Source organism: Cetorhinus maximus, chromosome 7 (assembly GCF_964194155.1).
Source record: "Cetorhinus maximus chromosome 7, sCetMax3.hap1.1, whole genome shotgun sequence".
Lineage (NCBI taxonomy): Eukaryota > Metazoa > Chordata > Chondrichthyes > Lamniformes > Cetorhinidae > Cetorhinus > Cetorhinus maximus.
This window is the reverse complement of record NC_135885.1, coordinates 146,295,951-146,309,577: the sequence shown is the minus strand read 5'-3', so window position 1 is coordinate 146,309,577 and position 13,627 is coordinate 146,295,951. Positions and strand designations below refer to the sequence as shown.

At 53.8% G+C, this 13,627-nt stretch overlaps 1 protein-coding gene across 4 annotated transcripts in view; it reads left to right on the top strand.

The window, feature by feature from the left end:
* Positions 1-1,755: 1,755 nt before the first annotated feature.
* Positions 1,756-13,627, top strand: part of LOC144683068 (ankyrin repeat domain-containing protein 10-like) — a 69,523-nt gene continuing 57,651 nt past the window's right edge. The window contains exons 1-2 of one of the 4 annotated variants that reach the window (XM_078546091.1): positions 1,980-2,115; positions 5,443-5,598. Coding sequence is in view for 2 of the 4 variants with exons in the window: in XM_078546092.1 (XP_078402218.1) it covers positions 1,918-2,115 (198 nt within the window). In the remaining 2 variants the exon portion in view is untranslated. Of the gene's footprint in view, positions 2,116-5,442; positions 5,657-13,627 lie in introns of all 4 variants that reach the window. The other 3 variants (XM_078546090.1, XM_078546092.1, XM_078546087.1) reach the window with 3 other exon arrangements.

Genomic DNA, 13,627 nt, shown 5'->3' with positions numbered 1-13,627 from the left:
TTCCTTGATCAATATTGCAACCCTTCCTCCTCTTCTATCCCCCTCTCTGTCTCGTCCCTTAACATTTAAGAAGTATTTAGATATTCACTTGTGTTGCCATAGCCTCCAGGCTATGGGCCAAGCGCTGGAAAATGGGATTAGTGTAGTCAGACCTTTGTTGACTGGCGCAGAAATGATGGGCCGAATGGCCTCCTTCTGTGCTGTAACCATCTGAGTCGATAAGATTGGCTCTCTAACAGAATAGGAGTAGGCATAAATGGCTCATTTTCTGGTTGGCAGGATGTGATCAGTGGTGTGCCACAGGGATCAGTGCTGGGTCTTAAACCCTTTATAATTTATGAATTATGAATAAATGATTTTGATGAAGGGACTGATGGAATGGTTGCTAAATTTGCTGATGACACAAAGATAGGTAGGAACGTAAGATGTGAAGAGGACATAAGGAGGCTACAAATGGATATAGGTAGATTAGGTGAGTGGGCACAGATCTGGCAAATGGAGTATAATGTGGAAAAATGTGAGGTTGTCCATTTTGGTAGGACAAATAAAAAACATGTTTATTATCTAAACAGTGAGAGATTGCAGAGTTCTGAGATGCAGAGGGATCTGGGTGTCCTGGTGCATGAATCACAAAGGGTTAGTGTGCAGGTACAGCAGGTAATTAGGAAAGCTAATAGAATGTTGTTGTTTATTGTGAAGTTAATTGAATACCAGATAGGGAACGTTATGCTTCAGTTGTACAGGGCATTGGTGAGACCGCGGGTGGAATTTTACGGCTCCTCTTGCTGGCAGGATCTTTCGGTTCCGCCAAAGTCTTTTGAACGGTTTTGCCACATTTTACAGCCCCGCCCCCGCTGTGATGGGACAGTAAAATTCCGCCCTACGTCTGGAGCACTGTATATATTATTGGTCTCCTTATTTAAGGAAGTATCTAAGTGCATTAGAAGCAGTTCAGAGAAGGTTTACCAGACTAATATCTGGAATGGGCAGGTTAGGTTATGAGGTTAGGCCTGTATCCTCTGGAGTTTAGAAGAGAAAGAGGTGACTTGAGTGAAACAAATAAAATCCTGAGGGGATTTGACAGGGCGGATGTGAAAAGGATGTTTCCTCTTATGGGAGAACCTAAAACTTGGGGTCACTGTTTCAAAATAAGGGGTCACTATTTAGGACAGAGATGAGGGGATAGTAGTTTTTCTCTGAGGGTTGTAGGACTTTGGAGTTCTCTTCTTCAAAAGGTGAGTGAGGCAGAGTCCTTGAATATCTTTAAGGCAGAGGTAGACAGGTTTTTAGGGGGTGATAGGTTATCAGGGGTAGGCAGGAATGTGGTGTTGAGGTTAAAATCAGATCAGCCATGATCTTATTGAATGGCGGGACAGTCTCAAAGGGCTGAGTGGCCTCCTCCTGCTCCTAATTTGTATGTTTTGAAGCCACTGATCACTGAGTCTGCAATATGGGATTTTCCAGTGGGACCACTGCAGGATTTAGTTTTCCTTCTGGCTGCAGCTCTGATCCTCCCCAGTTTTTGTGGCTCTGCTCTAGCTTTTTCGGCTCTGTTCCGGGTTTTTGTTGCATGCGTCCAGCTCCGTTCCGGGTCTTGCGGCTCCGCTCCGGGTCTTGCGGCTCCGCTCCGGGTTTTGTCGCTCCGCTCCGGATCTGGCCGCTCCGCTCCGGGTTTTGCGGCTCCGCTCCGGGTTTTGTCGCTCCGCTCCGGATCTGGCCGCTCCGCTCCGGGTCTTGCGGCTCTCCCTTTGTCTTGGCGCCTGTTGAGCGGGAGGGGGGAATCGCGGCGCCGGAGCCCAGAGGCACCGAGTTAGAGAGAAGCGAAGCCGCGGCCGAGCCCGAGAGCCCGAAAGCCCCGAACCCCGAGCCCAGAGCGTCCGGGAGGCAGTGAGGGTGGAGCCGGGGCCGAGTGCTGGCATGGCGGCCTGGGAGCGGGAGCGCGGCTTCTCCAGTGAGGAGCTGCTGGCGCTGCGCTTCCCGCTGCACCGGGCCTGTCGGGACGGCGACACCGGGGCTGTTCGCTCGCTCCTCGCCGCCTCGTCCCTCACCGACATCAGCCTGGAGGACAACTTCTACGGGTGGACCCCCCTCCACTGGGCCGCTCACTTCGGCAAGGTAAGGCCGGCCTGAGGCCGAGCGAGGGCCGCCTATGGAATCTATATGCGCGGCTGTACATTGTGTAGGGCCTGATTGCATCTGTCCATATGTAATGTACAGAATGTGAGGTAAGGATGGGAAGCGAGCTATTAATAACACGGTAAACAGCGATAAATACATCAATATGTATAAATCTCACATTATATTAGCCATAAACACGTTTAAAAATTTTTTAAAACACTCCTATACGTTAAAATCGTGTATCTGTGCACTTCTTGTCAACCCCACCTGGTCCATGTTTACCTTCCTATGTAAACATGTCACGTTGTAGTTACACCCTTCTGCCAGCAGGGGCGCCACATCGCTGCCACCGCCGGAGGAATGCGACCAGCCCCAGGCATCACGTTTCCATTGTAAATGTGGGCATTGGAGTTAATCAAATGGAAGTTTATAAAATGAACGACAGAAGATATGGCTTGAGCTGTGGGCTGCACTCACCAGTGCAATTATCTGTCACCCTCCTACCCTGCTTAATCCCAACGCCATCATTGATTGCACCTAGTTAACTATCTCAGCAGTGAGGCTGCTTAAATATATCTACAATATATATTAGTCAGCTGACAGGAGGGTGCAGCTACCAGTGAGAAAAAAAATTTATACAGGTATTTTCTATTACAAATCCGAGCATAGGAATTAATTATGGACAAGTTGACAAGAAGTGTCTACAGATACAAGTTTTTAAATACATTAAATGAATGTATTTATATATAGATCTAGACCTCTATGTAAATATTAAGAATAGACTAATATAAACTGCACATGTTTATATATGAAATAAGTGAAGTTGAATAATCCTGACATTATCTTAAGGCACAGCTATAGGTTACACATACCTAAAATAAAACTACAATTAAAATGTATTGAATATGAATAAAATGAATAGTTAGATATATAGATTTAGATTAAATTATATAAATATAATTAAATCTTTTTAAAATCTTGCATCCAGTTGCATGTTAGGTCTGTTATCAATTCCTGTGTGCACATTTATAATGGAAACTTCTTATGTAAACTTGTCACGTAGTAATTATATCCTCCTGCCAGTGGTGGCACTGCAATGTCATCACTGGTTTGGAGGTAATTAGTGTGACAAGTTTACACAGGCAGTTTCCATTATAAACATGGACATGGTGATTTCTAATGCACATATAGCAGAAGGACATAATGTCCAACTTTAAAGCAGGAACTTAATTATACCTGCACTGCCCCCAGCTTGTGCAGTGACCCTGCCCCGACCTCAATCCACTGCACCAGAACACTACAGCTACACATGGTCATACTTGCTCCATGTGCAATACCACATGAGATTGACTTACATATCTTAACATGTGCCTAAATAGATAAATATAAATTTAACATCAGTACCTAAGACATAAATTAAAGTGTGAAAGGTCTTGAATAACCTAACCATTTCTTAGCATCAAATTAGCAAATTACCTGAGACAAATATCCATTCCCCCCCCACTATTTTAAAACAAAGTGCCTGGCCCATTGCAGAATAATATTTTTCTATAACAATTTGCTCCTCACGTCACTAAATCCCAGTGTCCTAGGATTTCCCATTCCAGGCCTTCAGTTCCTGTTACCACCCCCCTCACAACACACCAGTTGGATTTTGTGTAATGGATACCTGACCTGGTGGGCGGTGTGGAATATTGAGCCACCTCCAGCAATGAGGACACCAAGCCATCTTGTACGTCCAGCCATCAGGACATCAAGCCATTCCCAGCAACGGGGACATCGATTTCCCACCCCCCCACCCCCTCCGGCAATGGGAATGTTCAACCCGCTCCCGTGGAAATGGTAACTTTGATTCCCACCTCGCAGCAATGGGAGCATCGATCCACACACATACACACACCCCGCCCCCCCTGGCCCTGTGGTGATGGGAACACTGCCCCCCGCCCAGCAATGAGCACATTGGTCCCCCCACCCTGCAGTGCCCTGGGACCCCGATTTTTATCTCCCCATCCCCACCCTTTGCCGGGACCCTGATTTTGCACCATCCGTTTGCTGGGACCCTAATTTCTCTCTCCCACCTCCCCCCCTCCCCAAGCTGCTGGCACCCCAGTTTTCACCCAAAATCCCTCCATCCAGTAACCAGGACCCCAATTTTCCTCCGGCCACCAGGACCCTGATTCTCCCTTATCTCCAACCACCAGGTTCCTGATTTCCCTCCCACCCGCCCTCCGACCACCAGGTACCTGATCTACCCACAGGCCACCAGGTCCCCGATCCTCTCAATCCCACCCAACCACCCCTGGCGGCCGGGAGTCCAGATTTCGTCCTGCCCCCACCCTCTCTTAACTGGGACCCCAATTTTCCTCCGACCACTGGGACCCCGGTTCCACCACCCCCCTTATTCTCCCCAGCCTCCTCTCTGGCCACCACCCAGACTCCAATTTTTCTTCCCCTCCTGTGATGGGGCTCACCCAATTTCAAACCATGAGGATCGGCGTGCTGGGCAAACTGCCATCACCGGGGATCGGCTCACCATGGAAACTACCGTCACCAGGGATTGGGAATGAAGGATGCCTTAAGGGAGGGTTTCACCTTTAGCGCTTAGCACAGAGGAGACTCGGGCATTTAGACACAGCTGCGAGGAGCAGAGAGGATAGTGAGGACATTGAGCTGAGCTGATAGGAACGTACACATCAGCAGACAGGATATCTCCACACGGTATACACTGAGCACATGTGCCAAAGTCAGCTAGCCTGTCAGATTTCCTGTTGCTGGCCTGTGAGCCGTTTCCCTATGAAGGAAACACTAAAATGTTACACGCTGACATGGCCCCTCATGGTCTCATGGATGATGCCCCCAGTGAAAGTGTATGTTTTGCTTTCTTCCCATTTAAAAAGAGCATAAACTTTTGCATTGGAGCAGCGTCTCAATGCGTTGTAAATTCACTGGCGGCCGCAGCCAAGAGAGCAGCTGAGGAGCCAAGTTATTCCCAGTATCAGCACTTTTTCAAAATTTACACCTTTTCAAAAAACAAATATTATTTGTGCTGTTTGCTGTCCAGTTCCCCAGACCTCGGTGCAACGTTGCACTGATGTAATGGTTGCTTCTGAGTTTACTGAGAAAAATGTGCAGAAAATGAGATGTTAGAATCACACACATTAAGCACCCTCCTGCCTAATCGACACGTTACTTTCAATGAGGTTGGGAGGAATGCCTCCAAACTGACAAGACTCTGTATTAAGTGCTGCCCTTCCTAATTCACTTTGTTCCTGTATATGTTTTAGGTACGCTCTAACCTTTTTGTTTGTACAAATTGTTGTGAAGATTATTAGGTACTGGATCGCAGTGCTTGAAAGTACAGGTTGATTGGTTGATTACAGCTTTGAAATTTGATTGATACGCTGCGAGGCGGGCCATCAGAAGCACTGGAGCATTCATTCTCTGCTGCTGGCTAGCTCCAAGACAACCGTTTGTACAGAGGTAACATCCATTTAAAGCTAGAAACTGCAAGGAAAGGAAGGAACAATGTTTTCACCCAGTACGTTCAAAACAAGAAACCTTGTGTTTTACGCTGAGCATAAGAAATTGCTAAGTTAATACTGTAGTGTTTTGTACAAAGGTATGGTACGTTTCTGGGCACCCCATTATAAAAAGGATATGAACCCAATGGGAAAGGTGCATTGTAGATTCGCAGGGATTTTCCACAGGAATGAGAGGGCTGAGTTAATCAACTCCAACTTAGAACTTTCTGTGCTCTGGCTGAGAGGGTTAAGAATTTACTGAAAGAAGGTTTTCAAGGATATAGGAAGACATATATTGATTAATTCTCATTGAGACTAAGAACAATAGAGCACAAACTTAAATTAATCACCAAGGGAGCTTTAAGGGGAAGTTAAAGCAGTATGTTTGTGTGTAGAATGTGGAATTCTCCCTGCCACAAAGCAGGATTTATTTTGAAAGGGAACTGGCGACACTTGGGGATACCTTGAAGTATGCAGGGAGCAAGCTGGACAGTTGGACTAGAATAAAAAGGCTGTGAGGGTAAATAATGTCACAGGCACAATAATGGCCTGCTCTACATCGGAACAATCTGATTTTATTTAAGAATTGGGGTTCTGCTTAGCAGAAAATTGAATTCTCCTCATGCAGTGTGATTTATGCTTTGTAGGAAACGCTTTTTCTCCCAAATCCCTGACAATTTAGCAGCACATGATGATCTGCCATATTGCCCATGAACAGATTTGAACAAAGAAACTGCATCCAGTATTAAGGGTGTTGTCCAGTGCTGTGGAACCTGTTGTGTTTCTGGTGGAGACCTTTTGGTATTCTTTTGTTGCTTTCCAAAGCCTACAGATGACAGCAATTAAATAGCAAAAGCTTTTCTACACTGCCTGCACAAAACAAGGTGATTATTTCTAAATATTTACCCAAGTGGTAGGGTTCTGCTGTTTGCTGCAAATTACTCTCAGACCTGCAGCCTAACATTGTATCTGTGTGCGTAGGGCATTGGCTGATCTCACTGTGTGCTTATAGGAGACAATCTAGTTTCACTGTGTGTGTGTGTGTGTGTTGAGGTGACTGGCTCGTTTCACTGTGTGCTTTTAGGAGACAATCTAGTTTCACTGTGTGTGTGTGTGTGTGTGTGTGTGTGTTGAGGTAACTGGCTCGTTTCACTGTGCGCTTCTGGGGGACTGGCTCGTTTCACTGTGCGCGTCTGGGGAACTGGCTCGTTTCACTGTGCGCGTCTGGGGGACTGGCTCGTTTCACTGTGCGCGTCTGGGGGACTGGCTCGTTTCACTGTGCGCGTCTGGGGGACTGGCTCGTTTCACTGTGCGCGTCTGGGGGACTGGCTCGTTTCACTGTGCGCGTCTGGGGGACTGGCTCGTTTCACTGTGCGCGTCTGGGGGACTGGCTCGTTTCACTGTGCGCGTCTGGGGGACTGGCTCGTTTCACTGTGCGCGTCTAGGGGACTGGCTCGTTTCACTGTGCACGTCTGGGGGACTGGCTCGTTTCACTGTGAGCGTCTGGGGGACTGGCTCGTTTCACTGCGTGTCTGGGAGACGGTCATTTCACTGTGCGCGGGTAGGAGACTCGGTCATTTCACTGTGCGCGTCTGGGGGACTGGCTCGTTTCACTGTGCGCGTCTGGGGGACTGGCTCGTTTCACTGTGTGCGTCTGGGGGACTGGCTCGTTTCACTGTGCGAGTCTGGGCCACTGGCTCGTTTCAATGTGCGCGTCTGGGGGACTGGCTCGTTTCACTGTGCGCGTCTGGGGGACTGGCTCGTTTCACTGCGCGTCTGGGTGACTGGCTCGTTTCACTGAGCGTCTGGGTGACTGACGTCGTTTCACTGTGCGCGTCTGGGGGACTGGCTCGTTTCACTGTGGGCGTCTGGGGGACTGGCTCGTTTCACTGTGTGCGTCTGGGGGACTGGCTCGTTTCACTGTGTGCGTCTGGGGGACTGGCTCGTTTCACTGTGGGGGACTGGCTCGTTTCACTATGCCCGTCTGGGTGACTGGCTGGTTTCACTGTGAGCATCTGGGGGACTGGCTCATTTCACTGTGCCCGTCTGGGTGACTGGCTGGTTTCACTGTGAGCGTCTGGGGGACTGGCTCGTTTCACTGTGAGCGTCTGGGGGACTCTCTCGTTTCACTGTGTGCGTCTGAGGGACTGGCTCGTTTCACTGTGTGCGTCTGGGGGACTGGCTCGTTTCACTGTGAGCGTCTGGGGGACTGACCCGTTTCACTGTGCGCGTCTGGGGGACTGGCTCGTTTCACTGTGCCCGTCTGGGGGACTGGCTCGTTTCACTGTGCGTGTCTGGGCCACTGGCTCGTTTCACTGTGCGCGTCTGGGGGACTGGCTCGTTTCACTGTGCGCGTCTGGGGGACTGGCTCGTTTCACTGTGCACGTCTGGGGGACTGGCTCGTTTCACTGTGCGCGTCTGGGGGACTGCTCGTTTCACTGTGCGCGTCTGGGGGACTGGCTCGTTTCACTGTGCACGTCTCGAGGACTGGCTCGTTTCACTGTGAGCGTCTGGGGGACTGGCTCGTTTCGTTGTGCGCGTCTGTGGGACTGGCTCGTTTCACTCTGCCCGTCTGGGGGACTGGCTCATTTCACTGTGGGCGTCTGGGTTACTGGCTGGTTTCACTGTGTGCGTCTGGGGGACTGGCTCGTTTCACTGTGCCCGTCTGGGGGACTGGCTCGTTTCACTGTGCCGGTCTGGGGGACTGGCTCGTTAGTTGTGCGCGTCTGGCGGACTGGCTCGTTTCGTTGTGCGCGTCTGGAGGACTGGCTCGTTTCACTGTGCACGTCTGGGAGACTGGTTCGTTTCACTGTGCGCGTCTGGGAGACTGTCTGATTTAACTGTGCGCGTCTGGGGGACTGGCTCGTTTCACTGTGCGCGTCTGGGGGACTGGCTCTTTTCACTGTGAGTGTCTGGCGGCTGGTTCGTTTCACTGTGGGCGTCTAGACGACTGGCTCGTTTCACTGTGAGTCTAGGCGACTGGCTGGTTTCACTGTGCGTGTCTGGGAGACTGGCTCCTTTCACTGTGTGCATCTGGGGCAGTGGCTCCATTCACTGTGTGCGTCTGGAGCACTGGCTCCTTTCACTGTGAGCGTCTGGGGGACTGGCTTGTTTCACTGTGCGCGTCTGGGGGACTGGCTGGTTTCACTGTGCGCGTCTGGGGGACTGGCTGGTTTCACTGTGTGCGTGTGGGGCAGTGGCTCCATTCACTGTGTGCGTCTGGGCACTGGCTCCTTTCACTGTGAGCATCTGGGGGACTGGCTTGTTTCACTGTGTGCGTCTGGGCGACTGACTCCTTTCACTTTGTGCGTCTGGGGCACTGGCTCGTTTCACTGTGTGCGTCTGGGGGACTGGCTCGTTTCACTGTGCGCGTCTGCAGGACTGGCTCGTTTCACTGCGCGTCTGGGGGACTGGCTCGTTTCACTGTGGGCGTCTGGGTTACTGGCTGGTTTCACTGTGTGCGTCTGGGGGACTGGCTCGTTTCACTGTGTGCGTCTGGGGGACTGGCTCGTTTCACTGTGCCCGTCTGGGGGACTGGCTCGTTTCACTGCGCGTCTGGGGGACTGGCTCGTTTCACCGCGCGTCTGGGGCACTGGCTCATTTCACTGTGCGCATCTGGGGGACTGGCTCGTTTCACTGTGCGCGTCTGGGGCACTGGCTCGTTTCACTGCGCGTCTGGGAGACTGTCTGATTTAACTGTGCGCGTCTGGGGGACTGGCTCGTTTCACTGTGCGCTTCTGGGGGACTGGCTCGTGTCACTGTGCGCGTCTGGGGGACTGGCTCGTTTCACTGTGCGCGTCTGGGGGACTGGCTCTTTTCACTGTGAGTGTCTGGCGGCTGGTTCGTTTCACTGTGGGCGTCTAGACGACTGGCTCGTTTCACTGTGAGTCTAGGCGACTGGCTGGTTTCACTGTGCGTGTCTGGGAGACTGGCTCCTTTCACTGTGTGCATCTGGGGCAGTGGCTCCATTCACAGTGTGCGTCTGGAGCACTGGCTCCTTTCACTGTGAGCGTCTGGGGGACTGGCTCGTTTCACTGTGCGCATCTGGGGGACTGGCTGGTTTTACTGTGTGCGTGTGGGGCAGTGGCTCCATTCACTGTGTGCGTGTGGGGCACTGGCTCCTTTCACTGTGAGCGTCTGGGGGACTGGCTTGTTTCACTGTGCGCGTCAGGGGGACTGGCTCGTTTCACTGTGCGCGTCTGGGGGACTGGCTCGTTTCACTGTGCGCGTCTGGGGCACTGGCTCGTTTCACTGTGTGCGTCTGGGGGACTGACTCGTTTCACTGTGCGCGTCTGGGTTACTGTCTTGTTTCACTGTGCGCGTCTAGGGGACTGGCTCGTTTCACTGTAGGCGTCTGGGTTACTGGCTCGTTTCACTGTGCGCGTCTGGGAGACTGGCCCGTTTCACTGTGCGCGTCTGGGTTACCGGCTCGTTTCACTGTGCGCGTCTGGGGGACTGGCTCGTTTCACTGTGCGCGTCTGGGGGACTGGCTCGTATCACTGTGCACGTCTGGGGGACTGGCTCGTTTCACTGTGCGGATCTGGGGGATTGGTTCGTTTCACTGTCAGCGTCTGGGTTACTGGCTCGTTTCACTGTGCGCGTCTGGGGGACTGGCTCGTTTCACTGTGCGCGTCTGGGGTGGCCTGGCTCGTTTCACTGTGCACGTCTGGGTTACTGGCTCGTTTCACTGTGCGCGTCTGGGGGACTGGCTCGTTTCACTGTGCGCGTCTGGGGGACTGGCTCGTTTTACTGTGCGCGTCTGGGGGGGCCTCGTTCATTTCACTGTGTGCGTCTGGGTTACTGGCTCGTTTCGCTGTGTGTGTCTGGGGTCTGGCTCGTTTCACTGTGCGCGTCTGGGGGACTGGCTCGTTTCACTGTGCCCGTCTGGGTGACTGGCTGGTTTCACTGTGAGCGTCTGGGGGACTGGCTCGTTTCACTGTGAGCGTCTGGGGGACTGGCTCGTTTCACTGTGGGCGACTGAGGGACTGGCTCGTTTCACTATGTACGTCTGGGGGACTGGCTCGTTTCACTGTGAGCGTCTGGGGGACTGACCCGTTTCACTGTGCGCGTCTGGGGGACTGGCTCGTTTCACTGTGCGCGTCTGGGGGACTGGCTCGTTTCACTGTGCACGTCTGGGTTACAGGCTCGTTTCACTGTGCGCGTCTGGGGGACTGGCTCGTTTCACTGTGGGCGTCTGGGGGGGCCTGGTTCGTTTCACTGTGTGCGTCTGGGTTACTGGCTCGTTTCGCTGTGTGCGTCTGGGGTCTGGCTCGTTTCACTGTGCGCGTCTGGGGGACTGGCTCGTTTCACTGTGCGCGTCTGGGGGACTGGCTCGTTTCACTGGGGGGGCCTGGTTCGTTTCACTGTGTGCGTCTGGGGGACTGGCTCGTTTCACTGAGCGTCTGGGGGACTGGCTCGTTTCACTGTTTGCGTCTGAGGGACTGGCTCGTTTCACTGTGTGCGTCTGGGGGACTGACCCGTTTCACTGTGCGCGTCTGGGGGACTGGCTCGTTTCACTGTGCCCGTCTGGGGGACTGGCTCGTTTCACTGCGTTTGTCTGGGCGACTGGCTCGTTTCACGGTGTTCGTCTGGGGAACTGGCTCGTTTCACTGTGCGTGTCTGGGAGACTGGCTCGTTTCACTGTGCGTGTCTGGGGGACTGGCTCGTTTCACTGTGCGCGTCTGGGGGACTGGCTCGTTTCTCTGTGCGCGTCTGGGGGACTGGGTCGTTTCACTGTGCGTGTCTGCGCCACTGGCTCGTTTCACTGTGCGCGTCTGGGGGACTGGCTCGTTTCACTGTGCGCGTCTGGGGGACTGGCTCGTTTCACTGTGCGCGTCTGGGGGACTGGCTCGTTTCACTGTGCGCGTCTGGGGTCTGCCTCGTTTCACTGTGCGCGTCTAGGGGACTGGATCGTTTCACTGTGCACGTCTGGGGGCTGGCTCGTTTCGTTGTTCGCGTCTGGGGGACTGGCTCGTTTCGTTGTGCGCGTCTGGGGGACTGGCTCGTTTCACTGTGCGCTACTGGGGGACTGGCTCATGTCACTGTGCGCGTCTGGGGGACTGGCTCGTGTCAGTGTGCACGTCCTTGGGACTGGCTCGTTTCACTGTGCCCCTCTGGGGGACTGGATCGTTTCACTGTGCCCCTCTGGGGGACTGGCTCGTTTCACTATGTGCGTCTGGGGGACTGGCTCGTTTCACTGTGCGCGTCTGGGGGACTGGCTCGTTTCACTGTGCGCGTCTGGGGGACTGGCTCGTGTCACTGTGGGCGTCTGGGTTACTGGCTGGTTTCACTGTGTGCGTCTGGGGGACTGGCTCGTTTCACTGTGTGCGTCTGGGGGACTGGCTCGTTTCACTGTGCCCGTCTGGGGGACTGGCTCGTTTCACTGTTTGCGTCTGGGCGACTGGCTCCATTCACTGTGCGCGTCTGGGGGACTGGCTCGTCTCACGGTGTGCGTCTGGGAGACTGGCTCCATTCACTGTGCCCGTCTGGGGGACTGGCTCGTTTCACTCTATGCGTCTGGGGGACTGGCTCGTTTCACTGTGCCCGTCTGGGGGACTGGCTCGTTTCACTGTGCCCGTCTAGGGGACTGGCTCGTTTCACGGCATTTGTCTGGGCGAGTGGCTCGTTTCACGGTGTTTGTCTGGGTGACTGGCTCGTTTCACTGTGCGTGTCTGGGAGACTGGCTCGTTTGACTGTGCGTGTCTGGGCCACTGGCTCTTTTCACTGTGCGCCTCTGGGGCACTGGCTCGTTTCACTGTGCGCGTCTGGGGGACTGCGTCGTTTCACTGTGTGAGTCTGGGCCACTTGCTCGTTTCACTGTGCGCGTCTGGGGGACTGGCTCGTTTCACTCTGCGCATCTGGGGGACTGGTTCGTTTCACTGTCAGCGTCTGGGTTACTGGCTCGTTTCACTGTGCGCGTCTGGGGGACTGGCTCATTTCACTGTGCGCGTCTGGGGTGGCCTGTCTTGTTTCACTGTGCACGTCTGGGTTACAGGCTCGTTTCACTGTGCGCGTCTGGGGGACTGGCTCGTTTCACTGTGCGCGTCTGGGGGGGCCTGGTTCGTTTCACTGTGTGCGTCTGGGTTACTGGCTCGTTTCGCTTTGTGCGTCTGGGGTCTGGCTCGTTTCACTGTGCGCGTCTGGGGGACTGGCTCGTTTCACTGTGCGCGTCTGGGGGACTGGCTCGTTTCACTGTGCGCGTCTGGGGGGGCCTGGTTCGTTTCACTGTGTGCGTCTGGGTTACTGGCTCGTTTCGCTGTGTGCGTCTGGGGTCTTGCTCGTTTCACTGTGCGCGTCTGGGGGACTGGCTCGTTTCACTGTGCCCGTCTGGGTTACTGGCTGGTTTCACTGTGAGCGTCTGGGGGACTGGCTCGTTTCACTGAGCGTCTGGGGGACTGGCTCGTTTCACTGTGGGCGTCTGAGGGACTGGCTCATTTCACTGTGTGCGTCTGGGGGACTGACCCGTTTCACTGTGCGCGTCTGGGGGACTGGCTCGTTTCGCTGTGCCCGTCTGGGGGACTGGCTCGTTTCACTGCGTTTGTCTGGGCGACTGGCTCGTTTCACGGTGTTCGTCTGGGGAACTGGCTCGTTTCACTGTGCGTGTCTGGGAGACTGTCTCGTTTCACTGTGCGTGTCTGGGGGACTGGCTCGTTTCACTGTGCGCGTCTGGGGGACTGGCTCGTTTCACTGTGCGCGTCTGGGGGACTGGCTCGTTTCCCTGTGCGCGTCTGGGGGACTGGCTCGTTTCACTGTGCGCGTCTGGGGCACTGGCTCGTTTCACTGTGCGCGTCTGGGGGACTGGCTCGTTTCACTGTGCGCGTCTGGGGTCTGGCTCGTTTCACTGTGCGCGTCTAGGGGACTGGATCGTTTCACTGTGCACGTCTGGGGGCTGGCTCGTTTCACTGTGAGTGTCTGGGGAATTGGCTCGTTTCACTGTGCGCGTCTGGGGGACTGACTCCTTTCACTGAGCGTCTGGGGGACTGGCTCGT